This window comes from Erpetoichthys calabaricus, chromosome 9, assembly GCF_900747795.2.
Source record: "Erpetoichthys calabaricus chromosome 9, fErpCal1.3, whole genome shotgun sequence".
NCBI lineage: Eukaryota > Metazoa > Chordata > Cladistia > Polypteriformes > Polypteridae > Erpetoichthys > Erpetoichthys calabaricus.
Window position 1 is genome coordinate 109658490 of NC_041402.2, and position 21802 is coordinate 109680291.

The following is a 21802-nucleotide window of genomic DNA, read 5'->3' on the forward strand; positions in this document are numbered from 1 at the left end:
ATATCGCGGGCCACCGCTGGGCTGCGAATGAAAAGACCACCGGCAGCATTTGCTCGGGAATACGCCGTCTTTCTCATGACCCTGGAAATAGAAGTGTCAGTGTGCCAAATTTACATTATGTGGAAATAAACCCTGATCGCGGCTCAGTGCAAAAAGAAGCCTCATTAACTGACATTGCACTATTTAACTCGAGGTCTCTTAATGGCAAAGCATTGGTGCTGTCAGAACTCATCACTGACACCAAACTTGATATTCTGTGTTTAATGGAGACTTGGCAAAAACCAAACGAATTTGCGTCTCTCACAGAGGCGACTCCAATTGGTTTCACTTTCCACACAGAGCCTCGCAGCTCAAGACAAGGCGGCGGGCTTGCAGTAATTGTCAGAGCTGACTTAAACATTAAACAAATCCCGATTGACTGTCCATTGTCTTTTGAGTGCCTGGCTCTTAAACTAATAATGAAATCAGGTCCTGTCTCACTCATTGTTCTTTATCGTCCCCCAAAATACAATGCATCCTTCTTATCCGATCTGATTGAACTTTTGACCCACCTAAGCTCTTACTCTCAGAGAATTATCCTTCTTGGTGATTTCAACATCCATATTGACATTACTACATCTAAACTGAGAAATGAATTCCTATCCTTAATGGACTGCTTTGACTTGACACACCATGTTGATTTTCCAACCCACTCTGGTGGTCATATATTGGATCTGATCTGCACTTCTGAACTATCTGTTGCCAACATTTACAGCACTGATTTGGGACTCTCTGACCATAAAGCAGTATTTTTCACTGTTTCATTGCCTTTCCCTCCTCTTACCTGTAAACGACACATTTCTTACAGAAGCCTTAAAAATATCTGTCCCTCTATCCTTTCTGGATCCATTTCTGATCTTTTACTGTCTTCACCTATTCCACCAACACTAGATAGTCTTGTTGACCACTATAACTCAGCCCTTCATTCAGCATTAGATAAAACAGCTCCTTTAAAACATAAGGAGGTTTCCTTTAAATGTTCAGCTCCTTGGTATAACTCAGAATTGCGATCTATGAAAGCAGCTCGCCGATGCCTTGAGAGAATGTCATCTAAGACTGGCCTCACCGTGCACATCCAGGCTTTCTCTGACCACGAAAGAGCTTACAGAGAAGCACTAACTTCTGCCAAGAACACCCATTAAGGCAGAATAATAGAAAGTGGCTACAATAACCCAAGAGTTCTGTTCTCTGTAGTTAATAAACTACTCGAACCCGCATCTGGCCCAACTACCTCTTCTACTGAAGTCTGAGAGGAATTCCTCCACTTTTCCCTAACAAAATTAATGATCTAAATAATTCAACTAACATAAATATATCATCTGTTTACATCTCTCTCTGTTTTCCCACTCTATCCAGCTCCTTCTCTAAGTTCTCACAAGTCACATCTGCGTCTGTTAATAACCTGCTTTGTAAGATGAGGCCGATTACTTGTGTACTGGACCCCATCCCCACCACCCTACTTAAATCCTGCCTTCATGCCATAATCCCGACTGTTATAACAATAATAAACTCATCCCTTGACACTGGCTCTGTGCCGCTCACTTTTAAAATTGCTTCTGTAACTCCAATGTTAAAAAAGTCTGGTCTTGATGCTGACAATCTTAACAATTTCCGGCCTATTTCCCACTTACCTTTCCTGTCAAAAGTTCTTGAGCGTGTTGTAGCTTCCCAACTCACCAATTACCTAACCTCTAATAATTTGATGGAACCCTTTCAGTCTGGTTTCAGGGCGCGGCACAGCTGTGAAACTGCTCTGCTACGGGTAACCAATGATTTGCTTATGGCAGCAGACTCTGGACAAACCAACATATTAATTCTGTTAGACCTCAGTGCAGCATTTGACACTGTCAGACATGACATCCTACTGTCCAGAATGGAGAACATGCTGGGTATCTCTGGCACTGCCCTCCAGTGGTTCAAGTCCTATCTGACTGATAGGCAAGAGTTTGTTAGTCTTGGCAAGAGCAGATCCAGCTCAGCGCCAGTCACACAAGGTGTCCCTCAAGGCTCTGTCCTCGGTCATCTGCTTTTCTGTATTTACATGCTTCCCCTTGGCCATATTATCCGTAGCTATGGACTGGGTTATCATTTTTATGCAGATGATACTCAACTCTATTTCAATGTTAAAAGTGGAACTTCATCAGAGCTTTCTCAGCTCACAACCTGCCTAAGTGAAATTAAAACCTGGATGGAGCAGAACTCTTTAAAATTAAATTGCAATAAAACTGAACTCCTGCAAATTGGGACTAAAATGCAACTTAATAAAATGAGCTCCTTCCAGTCTATCTTGGCAGTGATCTCATCAGACCTGCCTCTACTGTAAAAAATCTTGGTGTCATTTTTTGATTCCTCCCTCTCTTATTCCGCCCACATAAATCACATTAAGAAACTTTCTTACTTTCACCTCCGTAACATATCCCGTGTTCGCTCCTTCCTCTCCTTTTCTAACGCTGAGAAACTTGTCCATGCTTTTATCACATCCCGCATCGATTATTGTAATTCCCTACTGGCAGGTGCCCCTTCTAATCTTATATCACAGCTCCAGCTTATTCAAAACTCAGCTGCAAGAGTCCTTACTCAAACCAGCAGCCGCGAGCACATCACACCCATCCTGCTCCGTCTCCACTGGCTCCCTGTGTCTTACAGAATCGAATATAAAATCCTACTAATAACTTACAAAGCCTTAAATAACCTCGCGCCAAACTACATCAGTGACCTTCTCCATCACTATGTGCCTGCCCGCCCACTAAGGTCCTCTGATTCTGGCAATCTTGTTGTGCCCCTCACTAATCTACACTCCATGGGTGACAGGGCCTTCAGCTGTATAACGCCCAGACTCTGGAATGACCTACCAAAATGAATCAGGTCAGTTGACTCCATGAATTCTTTTAAAAAACAACTCAAAACTCATCTGTTCAGGAAGGCTTTTAGCTCTATTTGACTTTATTACCCTTCTCTCAGTTTACTTCTCTGTCAAGATGCTAATGTAACCTGTGTGTGTGTGCTAGACCATCAATTATGTTGTCTGTTTCTTTTTTTTTTTTTTCTTCGCAATTCACTGTCTTAATCTTCTTTATTTATTTATCTGGTTTGTACAATGCTATATACTGTATACGCTGCCATTCTTTATTATACTCTTTAAGTGCCTTGAGCATGGGAAAGGCACTATATAAATAAAATGTATTATTATTATTATTATTATTATCTGTATGGCAGGGTGATGAGAAAGAAGCCCTTTCTGCACTCACGCCACAAACAGAGTCGCTTGTTGTATGCAAATGCTCATTTAAACAAGCCAGATTCATGTTGGAACAAAGTGCTTTGGACTGATGAGACAAAAATTGAGTTATTTGATCAAAACAATAAGCGCCTTGCATGGTGGAAGAACACCACCGCATTGCAAGAAAAACACTTGCTGCCTACTGTCAAATTTGGTGGAGGTTCCATCATGCTGTGGGGCTGTGTGGCTAGTTCAGGGACTGGGGCCCTTGTTAAACTCGAGGGTCGGATGAATTCAACCCGATATCAACAAATTCTTCAGGATAATGTTCAAGCATCAGTCACAAAGTTGAAGTTACACAGGGGTTGGATATTCCAACAAGACAATGACCCAAAACACAGTTCGAAATCTACAAAGGCATTCATGCAGAGGGAGAAGTACAATGTTCTGGAATGGCCATTACAGTCCCCTGACTAGAATATCATCGAAAATCTATGGGATGATTTGAAGCAGGCTGTCCATGCTTGGTAGCCATCATATTTAACTGGAGAGATTTTGTATGGAAGAATGGTCAAAAATACCTCCATCCAGAATCCAGACACTCAAAGGCTATAGGAGGCGTCTAGAGGCTGTTATATTTGCAAAAGTTGGCTCAACTAAGTATTGACGTAATATCTCTGTTTGGGTGCCCAAATTTATGCACCTGTCTAATTTTGTTATGAAGTTGCCACTTTGAAAGCTCACCCAATGATAAACAAAAATCCAAAGAATTAAGAGGGGTTCCCAAACGTTTTCATATGACTGTAATAAAGCTTAATTCTGCTTCAACAATATCAAAGTCACCATGAAAAGGCGAGTTGTAGCCCACCATCTGAGAATCATATGGAAGCGTACTAGGATACAGAGAAAAGAAAAAAAAAAAGGGATAGAGTAGGGAAAAAAAGGTCATAATGTCTACTTTAATCTCGAAATTTCCAATTTAATCATGTATTTTTTTTATTTTGAAGGAAACAAGTAAAAAGTATTGAAACAATTTTTTTTCCAATTCTGGTTATTTTTAAGTACCCCCTCATATATATTTTTTTTTACTTACCACTAGCTTGTGGATATTTGTTTGTTTCAAGTTATCATTTCGTTTGCTTCTATGGTTGTTTGAGGCACCGTGCTACAATGATTAGCACTGCTGCCCCACAAGTCAGATCACATTTTTGGCCACAATAATCAGTCCAACATAGTTGGTAGAAATTTCTCTCGCCCTCAGACACATTTAAAACAGCATTGTACCATTATCAGAAACTCGAACATAGTTCAGCTCCTCCTTCCCCACTGACTTCAATGCATTTCGCAGTGTTCTATGAAATTCGTGAACATTTCTGTGATGTAGCCTAACTTGTGAGTATGCGAAATTCACAGGGTTCGCTCATCACTATACTTAAGCATGGCTCCATGATTTTCTTAGTGAAATATAAGATTTATGATTTTTAAACATACATTTTCAAATATACACATTTGCTCAAAGGTTTTAAGAGAGAAAAGATAAGAAAAACACTTAAAATAAATCTGCGGCTCTCTATATACAGTGGTGTGAAAAACTATTTGCCCCCTTCCTGATTTCTTATTCTTTTGCATGTTTGTCACACAAAATGTTTCTGATCATCAAACACATTTAACCATTAGTCAAATATAACACAAGTAAACACAAAATGCAGTTTTTAAATGATGGTGTTTATTATTTAGGGAGAAAAAAAAATCCAAACCTACATGGCCCTGTGTGAAAAAGTAATTGCCCCCTTGTTAAAAAATAACCTAACTGTGGTGTATCACACCTGAGTTCAATTTCCGTAGCCCACCCCCAGGCCTGATTACTGCCACACCTGTTTCAATCAAGAAATCACTTAAATAGGAGCTGCCTGACACAGAGAAGTAGACCAAAAGCACCTCAAAAGCTAGACATCATGCCAAGATCCAAAAGAAATTCAGGAACAAATGAGAACAGAAGTAATTGAGATCTATCAGTCTGGTAAAGGTTATAAAGCCATTTTCTAAAGCTTTGGGACTCCAGCGAACCACAGTGAGAGCCATTATCCACAAATGGCAAAAACATGAAACAGTGGTGAACCTTCCCAGGAGTGGCCGGCCGACCAAAATTACCCCAAGAGCGCAGAGACGACTCATCCGAGAGGTCACAAAAGACCCCAGGACAACGTCTAAAGAACTGCGGGCCTCACTTGCCTCAATTAAGGTCTGTGTTCACGACTCCACCATAAGAAAGAGACTGGGCAAAAACGGCCTGCATGGCAGATGTCCAAGACGCAAACCACTGTTAAGCAAAAAGAACATTACGAGGGCTCGTCTCAATTTTGCTAAGAAACATCTCAATGATTGCCAAGACTTTTGGGAAAATACCCTTGTGGACTGATGAGACAAAAGTTGAACTTTTTGGAAGGCAAATGTCCCGTTACATCTGGCGTAAAAGGAACACAGCATTTCAGCAAAAGAACATCATACCAACAGTAAAATATGGTGGTGGTAGTGTGATGGTCTGGGGTTGTTTTGCTGCTTCAGGACCTGGAAGGCTTGCTGTGATAGATGGAACCATGAATTCTACTGTCTACCAAAAAATCCTGAAGGAGAATGTCCGGCCATCTGTCGTCAACTCAAGCTGAAGCGATCTTGGGTGCTGCAACAGGACAATGACCCCAAAACACACCAGCAAATCCACCTCTGAATGGCTGAAGAAAAACAAAATGAAGACTTTGGAGTGGCCTAGTCAAAGTCCTGACCTGAATCCAATTGAGATGCTATGGCATGACCTTAAAAAGGGCGGTTCATGCTAGAAAACCCTCAAATAAAGCTGAATTACAACAATTTTGCAAAGATGACTGGGCCAAAATTCCTCCAGAGCGCTGTAAAAGACTCATTGCAAGTTATCGCAAACGCTTGATTGCAGTTATTGCTGCTAAGGGTGGCCCAACCAGTTATTAGGTTTAGGGGGCAATTACTTTTTCACACAGGGCCATGTAGGTTTGGATTTTTTTTTTCTCCCTAAATAATAAAAACCACCATTTACAAACTGCATTTTGTGTTTACTTGTGTTATATTTGACTAATGGTTAAATGTGTTTGATGATCAGAAACATTTTGTGTGACAAACATGCAAAAGAATAAGAAATGAGGAAGGGGGCAAATAGTTTTTCACACCACTGTAAATATCAAGAAGAAATGCCTTTAAGTTTTACTCCGGTACTTAAAATGAGTCACTTTATTTTTGCAACTTTGAGGTAGCTATAAATGTAATAAAAAAAACCTTTTACAGTCAGTCTGCAGTAAAAACATACACTATGATCAAATTACTCATTTTTATTTATAGTACATTAAACTCTTAGAAAACATTGCATTTTAAAAATACAGCTGGGGAAAATGAAAACTGGTTTCAACACATGAACAGCTTTTGTAATAGGACACATTTAAAATGATTAAAATAAAAACAGACCTTAAATTAAACTGCAGTGGTTCTTTCTTTTGTTTCTCAGAGCTGCTCTTCTCCTCATCAAACTGTTCTTTAATTCTTGCCTGAAACATAACAAACAATAGAATGCATTTTATCCAGTATTAAATAAGGCAAACAAAACCTGTACTACTTCTTCTAAGATGTGTACATGAGAAACAACAGTGCACTGGCCTCTCTGAATTTCCATTATATCAATTATCCAGCAAGCTAAACACCTTCATGCAATAACTCTCAGAAGCAGGGGGTGTTGTTGAAAATATTTATTCACAGGAAACGTTTAAAAACTAAACAAAAATACATACAAAATACTAATAAGTACAGTAATCCCTCACTTATCGCGGGAGATAGGTTCCAAGGCCGACCGCGATAACTGAATTTCCGCGAAGTAGGGACACCATATTTATTTAATTATTTAACGTGTATTTGGACGTTTTTAAACCCTCCCTGTATTGTTTACAACCCACCCTTTACTCTATTAATAACAGGGACAACTGCTAAGCAATATGAAATCGGTAGATAAGTTTACACTTACTGTATACCAAAGTACACGTAGCAGCTTGTAGGCGGTCATGACGTCGTCGACCTTGTTGCAAAGATTCCTAAAAAAGATTCCATCCAGACTACTGCCTTATCACGTCCACTTGCAACTCGTTTTGCGCCCTGGTTAAAGGACACTGTGGCCGTAGATCTTATATGCTTTTCCTCCTTTTTAAATAAAAAGAATCGTGGACTCATTGAAACTTTTACCTTTTCTGCAATCATTTGCATCTTCTGTTGGCGCTTGGACACAGCCCCTGAAGCAGTAGCACGTTAATGCTGAATGAGTGAGATGAGACTTCCTGGTTAATGCAACACTCCGTCGCTGAGCCAATCAGCAGCACACAGGAACTTAACTGCGTGCTCTGATTGGGTAGCTTCTCAGCCATCCACCAATAGCATCTCTTGTATGAAATCAACTGGGCAAACCAACTGAGGAAGCAAGTACCAGAAGTAAAAAGACCCATTGTCCGCAGAAACCCGCGAAGCAGCGAAAAATCCGCATTATATATTTAGATATGCTTACATATAAAATCCGCGAAGTCGTGAATCCGCGAAAAAAGTGAACTGTGAAGTAGCGAGGGATTACTGTACATATTAACATTGGGTACAAACATCAGGTAAGTACAGAAGTATTTAAGTATAGCTTGCTTCTTTAACTAAGAGCTCAACAGCCAAAACATTACTCAATTTACATGTTATAAATATATCTACTTTAACATTTCACCAAATAAAAACTGGTTAAATAAAAGATACATAACCAAAAAAAGACAATACCTTACAGGAATGCCTTCACAAGGGCTAGGGAGGATAAAAAGGATTGAGAGACCAAGCACATCATGCCTCTTGATTCACTCACTATACCAACTACCTCTAATTCCTGTCATACTAACTTCCTGTCTAATTCAATAGCAATAGCAGCATTACCCCCCTTCAAGTTACAATCTGAAGAGTTTGTCAAACAGCTAGAATATAACTGGTTATGCCAGATCTCTTCCCACCTCGTACTTTAAAATACCACAAATAAAGATGAGCTGAACACTTTACTTTGGCAATAAAAGAAAAAACAGGTCCAAAACAGACCTATAAGAGATTTCTGTTGCTGCTTGCTGAGCTACCTTTATCTCAGCTTTCCCCACCTCTCTATCTTTAATGGGAATAGCCCTCATTGTTGTTCCCATAGGCCATTAATTCAACATCACCCTCTTAGAAGCAAGATCTTTTACTTTGCAATTTCAGCGGGGTCTGAAGAGAGTTGAGATACTCCTTTCTCCACCTATTCCAGAATTCCTCAGCGAGCTACTAAACACGCTTCCACTGATGTCTCACCTGTGCCAAAGTCACTCTTAAAAAGTGTGCCTGTTTTGGTTTTTTTTTGATGATCAACAGGAAAGACATTAGGATATTAGGATGTTCAGGGTGTGTTGAAACAGATACTGGAGATGTGCATTAATTAAGGCTATGACCTTTACCTTTAGCGTAGTTAAGACTACATGAGTAAATTGTGCTTGACCAGGCTACAATAGCATGCAATCTAATATATATCATATCACAGAAATCATTTGTTCCTACACTCCATCAAGAAACAATGAAAGGACAGGTTGAAGACTGAACGTCATCCCTGATTTGTAGGTACTCTTGAACCGTTTCTTGTTTTGGAGTGGTCATCCTTAATTCTCTGTAGGCATCCATGAAATTAATAGCCAAGTGTCAACTCAATTGTTCTACTGGACCAGAATGCAAAGAAACATCTTAATGCATTAACAAAGCCTGAAGAGCTAATTTCTTCAATAATGTGGACTGCCCTAGTAGACAGACAAGTAAAGAATTGTGCCATTTCTATAGTAGTTTTTAGTTTTATATTACTTATCTTACATTTAGTTTTATTTAGTTTTAGGTAGCCTTCACGTGATATTAGGTTTACTTTAGTTTTTATTTAGCACATTTTATTTTACATACAGTATATATAAGTTTTGGTTTAAGTAACAAAGGCACGGTTAAAATGACGATATGGAGGTTAATTTCATTCACATTGACACAACTTCAGATTTGTTAGGTTTGGAAATACAGTCAGCCCACTATATCCACAGGATAGGCATCTGTGTATATGACCAACAGCATTTTGAAATATTAAGAAAAGAACATTTGAAAGTCCAGCATCCATGTTCCGCCCGCTAAATACGCACAACAAGCAACGAGTGCAGACTAAGGCTGATGAGTCACGGTTTAAACAAGTCAACCCAGCCAACCAACAGGCCCACTGTATCAGCCCTTGTATTCATTTTGTGAGCACAGTCATCTTTATACCTTTATATACATGGAAGTTCTTGGCATTCACTGTATTTGCACATCCACAGGGGTCTTTGAACCACATACCTGCAAATAAGGAGGGCCGCAATATTTGTTTAATGTTAGTACAGGCGCATAGGTATGTCCTAAATAATAACAAAAATTAAATAATAAACCCAGATAATGAATATTAACTGTTCTATAAGATGCTTAAATTTTGTGATCATTTGTAGAACAAAATTCACTCTTGCATTCATATTAGGAATCCAAATGTACATGTTATAAAGTAAACTGCAAATACTTCAAGGTTAACATACTTTTGCCACTCAAAAATATGTAATTTTCGATCATTTTCCTTAATAAATAAATGACCAAGTATAATATTTTGACTCACTTGTTTAACTGATTTCTCTTTATCTACTTTTAGGACTTGAGTGAAAATCTGATGATGTTTTAGGTCATATTTATGCAGAAATATAGATAATTCTAAAGGGTTCACAAACTTTCAACCACAACTGTATATACACACACACATACATATATATGTGTAGTCATATAGTCATGTGAAAAAGTTTGGGAACCCCTCTCTGCCTGCATAATAATTTACTTTCAACAAAAAAGATAACAGTGTTATGTCTTTCATTTCGTAGGAACATCTGAGAACTGGGGTGTTTTCCGAACAAAGATTTTAGTGAAGCAATATTTAGTTGCATGAAATTAAATCAAATGTGAAAAACTGACTGTGCAAAAATCTGGGTACCCCTGTAATTTTGCTGATTTGAATGCATGTAACTGCTCAATACTGATTACTTAAAACACCAAATTGGTTGGATTAGTTCGTTAAGCCTTGAACTTCATAGACAGATGTGTCCAATCATTAAAAAAGGTATTTAAGGTGGTCAACTGCAAGTTGTGCTTCCCTTTGACTCTCCTCTGAAGAGTGACAGCATGGGATCCTCAAAGCAACTCTCAAAAGATCTGAAAACAAAGATTGTTCAGTATCATTGTTTAGGGGAAGGCTACAAAAAGCTATCTCAGAGGTATAAACTGTCAGTTTCAACTGCAAGGAATGTAATCAGGAAATGGAAGGCCAGAGGCACAGTTGCTGTTAAACCCAGGTCTGGCAGGCCAAGAAAAATACAGGAGCGGCATATGCTCAGGATTGTGAGAATGGTTACAGACAACCCACAGATCACCTCCAAAGACCTGCAAGAACATCTTGCTGTAGATGGTGTATCTGTACATCATTCTAAAATTCAGCGCAATTTACACAAAGAACATCTGTATGGCAAGGTGATGAGAAAGAAGGCCTTTCTGCACTCATGCCACAAACAGATTCACTTGTTGTATGCAAATGCTCATTTAGACAAGCCAAATTAATTTTGGAACAAATTGCTTTGGACTGATGAGACAAAAAATTGAGTTATATGGTCATAACAAAAAGCACCTTGAATGGTGGAAGAAGAACCAACTGTCACATCTGGTGGAGGTTCCATCATGCTGTGGGGCTGTGTGGCCAGTTCAGGGACTGGGGCCCTTGTTAAACTCGAGGGTCGGATGAATTCAACCCGATATCAACAAATTCTTCAGGATAATGTTCAAGCATCAGTCACAAAGTTGAAGTTACGCAGGGGTTGGATATTCCAACAAGACAATGACCCAAAACACAGTTCGAAATCTACAAAGGCATTCATGCAGAGGGAGAAGTACAATGTTCTGGAATGGCCATCACAGTCCCCTGACTAGAATATCATCGAAAATCTATGGGATGATTTGAAGCAGGCTGTCCATGCTCGGCAGCCATCAAATTTAACTGGAGAGATTTTGTACGGAAGAATGGTCAAAAATACCTCCCATCCAGAATCCAGACACTCAAAGGCTATAGGAGGAGTCTAGAGGCTGTTATACAGTGCATCCGTAAAGTATTCACAGCGCATCACTTTTTCCACATTTTGTTATGTTACAGCCTTATTCCAAAATGGATTAAATTCATTTTTTCTTCAGAATTCTACACACAACACCCCATAATGACAACGTGAAAAAAGTTTCCTTGCGGTTTTTGCAAATTTATTAAAAATAAAACAAACTGAGAAATCACATTTACATAAGTATTCACAGCCTTTGCCATGAAGCTCAAAATTGAGCTCAGGTGCATCCTGTTTCCCCTGATCATCACAGCACAAACCAAGCATGAAGTCAAAGGAATTGTCTGTAGACCTCCGAGACAGGATTGTCTCAAAGCACAAATCTGGGGAAGGTTACAGAAACATTTCTGCTGCTTTGAAGGTCCCAATGAGCACAGTGGCCTCCATCATCCGTAAGTGGAAGAAGTTCGAAACTACCAGGACTCTTCCTAGAGCTGGCCGGTCATCTAAACTGAGCGATCAGGGGGAAGGGCCTTAGGGAGGTGACCAAGAATCCAATGGTCACTCTGTCAGAGCTCCAGAGGTCCTCTGTGGAGAGAGGAGAACCTTCCAGAAAGACAACCATCTCTGTAGCAATCCACCAATCAGGCCTGTATGGTAGAGTGGCCAGACGGAAGCCACTCCTTAGTAAAAGGCACATGGCAGCCCACCTGGAGTTTACCAAAAGGCACCTGAAGGACTCTTAGACCATGAGAAAGTAAATTCTCTGGTCTGATGAGACAAAGATTGAACTCTTTGGTGTGAATGCCAAGCGTCACGTTTGGAGGAAACCAGGCACCGCTCATCACCAGGCCAATACCATCCCTACAGTGAAGCATGGTGGTGGCAGCATCATGCTGTGGGAATGTTTTTCAGCGGCAGGGACTGGGAGACTAGTCAGGATAAAGGGAAAGATGTCTGCAGCAATGTACAGAGACATCCTGGATGAAAACTTGCTCCAGAGCACTCTTGACCTCAGACTGGGGCGATGGTTCATTTTTAAGCAGGACAACGACCCTAAACACACAGCCAAGATATCAAAGGAGTGGCTTCAGGACAACTATGTGAATGTCCTTGAGTGGCCCAGCCAGAGCTCAGACTTGAATCCGATTGAACATCTCTGGACAGATCTTAAAATGGCTGTGCACCGACGCTTCCCATCCAACCTGATGGAGCTTGAGAGGTGCTGCAAAGAGGAATGGGCGAAACTGGCCAAGGATAGCTGTGCAAAGCTTGTGGCATCATATTCAAAAAGACTTGAGACTGTAATAGCTGCCAAAGGTGCATCAACAAAGTATTGAGCAAAGGCTGTGAATACTTTTGTACGTGATTCCTCAGTTTTTCTATTTTTAATAAATTTGCAAAAACCTCAAGTAAACTTTTTTAACATTGTCATTATGGGGTGTTGTGTGTAGAATTCTGAGGAAAAAAATGAATTTAATCCATTTTGGAATAAGGCTGTAACATAACAAAATGTGGAAAAGTGATTAGCTGTGAATACTTTGTGGAAGTACATTTTGCTTCCAAAATGTGGAAGCAAGTTCGATTCCCTGAGAGGGGGGTGCAGTGAGTGTGTACGCCTGATGAGCCCAGAATTAGGGCGTACTCTTTGCATTATTTGACAGTAAAACTATTTCAACCATTCTATGATCTGCTTCTCGCAACTGAAAGAGGGCACCGTGGAGGTTAGCCGACTTGCTGACCAACCACAAGCGTTACCTGGTAGGTAACCACCCATACAATCAGATTGTGATTCAGACTACAAATGCCATGAATGTAATTACCCCAATCTACATGCTGTCAAATGAACGAACCACGCACCGTGGCGCAACGTTAGAGGCTTCGCCTCTAGCGCCGACGTCCGAGGTTTGATTCCCTGAGAGGGGGGTGCAGTGAGTGTGTATGCCTGATGAGCTCAGAATTAGGGCGAAACACGTGTTGCGTACTCTTTGCATTATTTGACAGTAAAACTATATATATATATATATATATATATATATATATATATATATATTAGATTAGCAAGAACACCTAGAATCTACTTTCCCACTTTGTTATCCAATAAAAATATCTGTTCATATGAATGCACATTTCTCCCTGTTAGGTTTAATGTCAGGATTTTATCAAATTGCAAAAAGTGATAGATATTTCATCTTTCTTCATAAATACTCTTAATACATAATGGGCATGGGTTTAATAAGAATGCATAGTAACTACGTTTTAGCCAAAGGGTAGTCGTAAAATGATTAACACATTAAAAAGAGTTTGCCTTAATGCTAGAAGTTTAAAAAAAAAAAAAAAAAAACTTGGGAAATGGAGTTGTATGTAGAAAAGAATAATTATGACATTATAGTAATAACAGAAACCTGGCAAACTAGCCAAAATGGGTACGAGTATAACATAAGTGGTAAACATTTTTTTAGGAAGAACAGAGAGAACAGAATTGGACAGGGGGTTTACGTTTATGTCAAACATAATTTAAATGCATGCCTTCTTCCTGCCTTGATTGATTACCTGGGAGTGAGCTACCCAGAATTGTAAGGGGAAATAATTTGATGCGTGTTTTGTGTCTACAACAATCTAAGTAAACACATCGTTAAGACAAATGTTTTTCATGTTTTAGTAATAAATAATAAAATGTAGACATGAACTGTATAATGTGCGAATGCTGATGGCCAAATATCAAATAAACACTTTCAGAAAAGGTGCAAGTACAATATGACAGCTTCCGTGGTGCAGCAGGAAGATCCGCTGACTTATACTCCAGAGGTCGTGAGTTCGAAACCAGCTCCCCGGCAAATTTACCATTTTGAGTAGTGAGCTGCTCTTATTGTTAATATTACACAATAAAAACATACATTTGATTTGTGTCTCTAAAAGCCAGTGTAAATTTATAGTACTTGTAAAAGTTAGCGTTTTTTTTCACTTTTATTTTCTCAGTCACGATCATGATACATAATACCGCACATCCCCCCACTCAGGGATCTGACGCTGTTAGTTTTTATTTGAAACTGGGAATAACTGTAGATGTGAGTGGTGTTTTGAGGCAGTGGAACTGTACATTCTCTGATCTGGATGGATTAAAGCTGACACACAAATGCTGGTGAATCTGCCTTCTTCATATCTCACCATCACTTGATTTTTTTTTTTTCATTCAGTTTTATTGAGTGTTCCTGCTCGTGCTGAATTAGTATGCACCTTAAGATCCATGATGTCAAAGCCGCACTGACAAGAAAACACAGAGACATAGGTATATATGATTTTTGATTACAGACGCAAACCAAATGTATGTGTTTATTGTATAATATTAACAATAAGAGCAGCTCACTACTGAAAATGGTAAATATAAGAGGCAGTCAAGATCGAACCGGGGACTCTTGATTACAAGTCAGCAATTCTTACCACTGTGCCACGGAAGCTGTTGTATCATCCTTGAACCTTTTGTGAATGTGTTTATTTGATCTTTGGACTTCAGGGCTCACACATTATATAGTTTTTGCCTACATTTTGTCATTTATTACTAAAGTATGAAAAACCTTTCTGTTTTAACAATGTGTTTACACAAATTATTGAAGAAACGGAACACACATGAAATGCATGTGCTCCAAATAATGCTCTATTATTTCCACTCTAAAACTCCAGCACTTCACTCCCAGATAACCAAGGCATGGGCTGGGAGAACTTTGTGCACGTTATGCAGTGGTGGGGGGATGGAATAGCAGGCTGCTTGCTACTTGTCTTTATCAGCACATTTACAGGACAAAAGACACTGACGGAGAGGTGCGAAAGGATTTAAGGTGGGCCGGATTTACCAGTTTTTTCGTAGGGTTTGGTAATTCTAGTGTTAAATTCCTTCACACCTCTACCACCAGCATCTTTTCTTTTGTAAAACTTTTACTTAAACTACCTGATATTTCCACAAGTACTTTTGTAGGTAGGTACCTTTGTACACAAGTACTATGTTTCACAACATTTCATGTGATTAAACATTCTCTGTTTCACCTCATGGTTCAGAGAGTTTTTAGTACATTAGAACAATCTAGATGAGAACAGGCCATTCAACCCATTAAAGCTCGCCAGCCCTATTCACTTAATTATTCTTAAAAACATCAAGTCTAGATCTGAAAGTCCCTTAAGTCCTACTGTCTGCAATACTATTTGGCATCATATTCCGTGTGTTTGTGGTTCTCTCTGTGAAGATAAACATCCTAATGTTTGTGCGAAATGTAGCCTTAACATTAGCATTCCTGAAGCCTACGAAAAAACTTGTAATCCCGGCCCACCTGTGACAAGTTCTCACTGTTTCAACCCATGGTAGGAGTCGACTATCAATTACAAAATTTGAAGTTTGCAACCATATATTTAACTGAGGAAAGATCCGGAAAATAGCTCACCTCCAGCATTTTTCTTTCACAAGAATCCACAAAATGTTTTGATGATGTTGCACATCCAGGTAAATCTGAAACAGAGAATTACAACCCTATATTAGAAAAACTGATCAGTTTATTTTGGTACAATATATTCCACTAACAATCTGGAAATGAGTTTGAGTGAGGTGTCTGGCAGAAAGCTATTATAGTCAGTGAGTAAAAGACAGTGAGAGTGCACGAAGAGACATCAATAGTAGTAGTAGTTTATTTATATTGTGCCCTTCACAGACAAAAGGTCACAGAGCTCTGAACAGCAAATACAGTACAAATACAACAGTTAAAACAAAATATAACCAAAACCAATAAAAAAACAATAAATAAACAAACGAGCTATTCAGCACTGATTAAAAGCTTGTTTATAAATAAATGTTTTTAGTTGTTTTTTAAAAGAATCAACAGACTCTGCTCCACGCAGACCACAAGGCACGCTATTCCATAGTCTTGGTGCCACAGACTGAAAGGCAGGATCCCTACGGGTTTTTAGCCGAGTGCGTGGGACAACTAGAAGGCCCTGTTGCCCAGATCTGAAAGCCTGACAAGCTGTATGGCGTTGGAGAAGGCTAGTTAGGTACTCAGGAGCTCGTCCATGCAAAGCTCTGAAACTAAGTACCAAAACTTTAAAATGAATTCTATAAAACACTGGAAGCCAGTGCAGTGTGTGCAAAAGGGGAGTGATATGATCACTCCGACTAGCGCAAGTTAGGAGCCTGGAAGGCATGAGAGAGAGGACTTGCTCAAACCCGTAAAGTGAGCATTACAGTAATCAAGCCGTGAGGAAATAAAAGAATGAACAAGCATCTCCAATTCTGATTCTGAAACAGTATTTCATAGTTTTGAAAGCTTTCTTAAATGAAAGAAACACGAGCGGCTGACCAATCCCACATATTCATCAAGCGTCAGGGACTGGTCAAAAATAACCCCAAGGTTACTTAGTCTTGACTTAACAGGAGAGACAGAAGATAATGTTAAACTAATCTCAGAATGAAGAACAGGAGAAGCAACAATTAGTACCTCAGTCTTTCCTGAATTCAAATGCAGGTTGCTACTGAGACAGTCGTTAACCTGAGACAGACAATCAACCAATGTGACTAAAGTATTAATTTGGTTAGGCTTAAATGAAAAATTAAGCTGTATATCATCAGCATATAGATGATACAAGATATCCTTAAAAGAGTTAAGAATCTGTGATAGGGGAAGAATATATAAAGCGAAAAGTACAGGTCCAAGAACAGAGCACTGTGGCACTTCACGTCAAAGGAGCAGAGTCGGATGATAAGCCAGCTACACCGACTGAGAAACTCCTACTCAACAAGTAAGAGAAGAACCAGCACAAAGCAGAGCCAGAGACACCTAACAGCTCTAATCTATTAATTAAGATCCAATAGTCCACTGTATCAAAAGCTGCGGTAAGATCTAACAGTACAAGCACAAAGCATCGGCCTGCATCAGCAGCAATTAAAAGATCATTAAAAACCTTTAGAAGAGCTGTTTCTGTAGAATGTTGCCTCCGAAAACCAGATTGAAAAGAATCAAAGAACCGCTGCTCCTCTAAGAAAGCACAAAAGTGCTGTTCAACCACCTTTTCCAAAACTTTGGCAAAAAAGGCAGTTTTGAAATTGGCCTGTAATTACTCAAAATAGAGGGATCAGAATTAGATTTTTTCAACAGTGATTGAATTACAGCATGTTTAAAATACGATGGAACACCACCAGATCTCAAGGAGCAATTAATGATATTCAAAAGGCACAGACCTGTAACATTTTAACATTAACGACGGTGGCAACAAGTCAGTAGGACATGATGAAGGTTTCATCTTCCTGTGCAAGTCAGAAAGATCAGAAAGTGAAACTTCTGAGAAAACAAAAGACTCAGAACATGACTGAATGAGACCACTAGGTAAGACATCTGGAACAATATCAGCCCGAACAACATTAACCTTGCCAAAAAAAAATGTAAGATAATTATTATAGTCACTATCAGAAAAAAGTGAGTAATAGATTGAGATGGAGAAATAATATTGTGAATAGAATCAAACAGCACTTTGGGATTACGCTTGTGAGTCTGAATAAGATATTTCTAGCATCTCTAACCAAAGAATTAAAAGAAGCAAGTAAATCCTTTAAGTACAAACAATGAACTTCCAGATTAGTAGACTTCCATAGGTGCTCCGCTTTTCAACAGGAACACCTGAGATTACAAATGGAGTCATTCATCCAAGGAACTGAGTGGGTAACAGAATGCTGCCTGATTTTAAGAGGAGCAATCATATTCAAAATACCAGTACTACAGTCATTAAAACATTGAACTGCTAACTCAAAAGATCAACATTACCGCCAGCATCAGTTGCCACAAACAAATCAACAAACTGATTAATCACTGACTCATTAATGAAATGAGCACGTCCAGAGTTAACACAAGGTGACAACTCTAAATTTGAAGATAAGTCAAACAAAACACACTTATGATCACTAAAGGTTACGTAAAATCATTCAAGCTAAACTCCATAAGAAAAAAAACCAAACCAATTTATGCCCCCCACTATGGGTAGGGCCAACAACATGTTACATGATAGACAGAAATTCTAAAGCCACACTACATGAAATATCATCCACATGGATGTTAAAGTCACCAAGCATTATTATTCTATCCATTATGTATTAATAATGGTGGATACAAAATCTTGAAAATCAGCAATAAAAGGACTAATCACACCAGGTGGATGATAAATTAAAATACAATATATTGGGGTTACACTCCCAACTTTAACAATCTGAAGTTCAAAAGTCTTATATGAAATAGTAGGAACAGAATGACATAAAAACAACTTCTTAAAAACCATGGCGATCCCACCTCCACAGCCGGAGTGCTGCAGTATGCTAATGAAAGAGCAGTCCTCAGGGCACAATTCTATCAGATTAGTAAAATCAGAATCACGCTGCCAAGTCTCCATCAGAAACAGGAAATCCAATTTATGACTAGTAAAAAAGTCATTCAAAATAAATGACTTGTTTGTGATAGACCGTGCATTAATCAGTGCTACCTTAGCTGGTAGAGTCATAGAAACAGCAAATCAGCATTTCCTGGAATACAAGTGATAGATCGGAGCAGTCCTGGATTACTCCCTCGGTGAACTCGGCATCTTGGACGGGGAGTGGGACGCAACACGTCAGGTAATCCCAGCAGAACAGGTCTGAAGCACGCCAGCCTGCTCCGATAATCCTCAGATAAAGATGAAAGATTCATATCAGAAACACAGTGCCATAGACGCCGAAACCTCACATGCACACCTGCCCTTTTTCCACATTTCCTCTGACGGAACCGCAGGTTGACTTGGGTGCCGTTAGCCAACAGTGGGGAAAAGCTGCTGAACAACGTAGCATTTACAAATGGCAGAGGAAAAAAGGTATAGTTGTAATGTTGAGAAAAATTTTCCATTGCTGATATAATGTTGATCAATGAAATGCGATCGTACACTATAGTGGCTGAAAAAACATGTTTGACTAGTGTAACAAAATAAACAAAAAACACAAAATTATCCCACAATCGCAATGAGCGGGGCAAGACAAAGGCAAAGACATAGCCTAAAAGAGGCGCCATTGTGTTACTTTGTTCATTACTTTGAACAGTCATACAATGACTAAGATGGGACCAGGATTACAAACCAGGTCCATTTAACAGTAAAACAACAGTGGTAATAACTGTGACTCCATGCCACCTTACCCTAAAATGTCGACATGCTTTTATATAAGTTATATGTAATAAGCCAATATTTATGTAGGTCTGTACCTGTTTAATTTGAAACATTACAAAAGTATTCTTGGAAAAAGGGGCCATTAAAAAAAAACTAGTTGAACTATTAAATACTCTCTCTCTTTATAATTACAATAGCAGTTATGAGGATGTATTGCTCTACTGATGTATGATAGAAAGAAACAAATGGTGACCCATTACCAAAAAGCATCACAAGTGATTCTTTATCAATAGTGACTAGCAACCAAGCAAGGTTTGTTTCTGTATTTTGATTTGTATTTTTTTCTCCTAATAGTTCCACTCATAGACAATTTTTCTTCCATCTCTCTCAATGCCATGGTTATGTTGGAGGTAGCCCAATTCATTATGCAGATGGAAACCTTCTGCATTTTTCCTCTGTGCCCCGTTTATAAGCATTTACCATTTATTTTGGATTTGATGTTCTCTAAAACATTCATTTTTTTATGTTAAATGGGCCAAACAATGCTCAAATGATAAATAATTAATTGATGAATACAACATGAAACATCCTAATGATAATGAATGGCTACATAATGAGAAACATCAGAAATCAGGAGAAAATTACATCCTGTAGATCAAAGAACAATACCAAAACTTATACAATCAAGAGCATAAACAACAACAAAACAATAATATTCACCAAAGTACAGTAATCCCTACTCCATCGCGGGGGTTGCGTTCCAGAGCCACCCGCGAAATAAGAAAACCCGCGAAGTAGAAACCATATGTTTATAAGGTTATTTTTATATATTTTAAGCCCTTATAAACTCTCCCACACTATTACAAATATTTCACGCACAATTATACAGCATAAACCCTTTGTATTCTCTTAGATATTAGGTAAGATTCGTTGAAATTATGTATGTAAACACAGTTTACATACAGTAAAACCTAAATATTATTTTAAAGATATCAAGCGTCTCCGATATCACATATGTTACAGCCATTACGACAGACAGGCCACCAGCAATAAATACGTACAACGCAAGAAAAATTGCATACAGTAAAATGTGTGTACAGTGACACTAAACTATGTACATGTAATAAGTACTGTACGTAAATAATTAATTATGGTTACTCACCAACAATGACACGACGACTTGTCCGATAACGATGAGTTTAATTTTACTGCACAACAAAGGAGAGCGTTACAGCTCTTCTAAAGGAGCCTCTTCAGGCGACTGTTTAGCACCGCCGTTGTTCTTCTTCCATCACTCTTCAATCCAAATCCCTAGAGCAGATTCCATCCAGACTACTGCCTTATCACGTCCACTTGCAACTCATTTTGCGCCCTGGTTAAAAGACACTGCGGCCGTAGATCTTATATGCTTTTCCTCCATTTAAATAAAAAGAATCGTGGACTCATCGTGTAGCTGTTTCCTTCCTTCAACATATCCAAAACTTTTACCTTTTCTGCAATCATTTGCATCTTCTGTTGGCGCTTGTGCACGTTAATGTTAAATGAGTGAGATTACACTTCCTGGTTAATGCAACACTCCGTCGCTGAGCCAATCAGCAGCACACAGGAACTTAACCGTGTGCTCTGATTGGGTAGCTTCTCAGCCATCCGCCAATAGCGTCCCTTGTTTCAATTCAAATGCATCCCTTGTTTCAATTCAAATGGGCAAATCAACTGAGGAAGCACACGTACTGTAGACCGCAGACATCCGCGAAGCAGTGAAAAAATCCGCGATATATATTCACATATGCTTACATTTAAAATCCGTGATGGAGTGATGCCGCGAAAGACGAAGCACGATATAGCAAGGGATCATTGTAGTTTACTTTACACCCACTATATGTGTGAGGACACAAATGCATAACTTTTTATGTAAAACTAACATCTCCTTTAAGTACTTGCTGGTAATGCAAAAAACACCAGCAAAAAAATTGTCAGATGTGTCCAAGTTTCCACTGCCAGTGAAAAGTGGTACAAATAAAACACAAACCAAGAACCACTTAAATAACACATTTTTCCTACCAAATTAGGGAGGATGTTTCTTTTTAACAACAGGTAAGCAAAGCATAAATCTAAATACCACTAACTCTGAATAGTAAACATTTATTATAAGGCTGCTTCATAAGATGTGGAAGAATAATTT

At 38.9% G+C, this 21802-nt stretch overlaps 1 protein-coding gene across 1 annotated transcript in view; it reads right to left on the reverse strand.

Moving 5' to 3' along the window:
• The window catches only part of tdrd12 (tudor domain containing 12), a 725767-nt gene that overhangs the window by 525214 nt on the left and 178751 nt on the right, over positions 1–21802 (reverse strand). The window contains exons 8-9 of the mRNA XM_051932225.1: positions 15894–15958; positions 6752–6831 (exon numbers count right to left, since the gene is read on the reverse strand). Coding sequence (XP_051788185.1) covers positions 6752–6831; positions 15894–15958 — 145 coding nt within the window. The remainder of the gene's footprint in view (positions 1–6751; positions 6832–15893; positions 15959–21802) is intronic.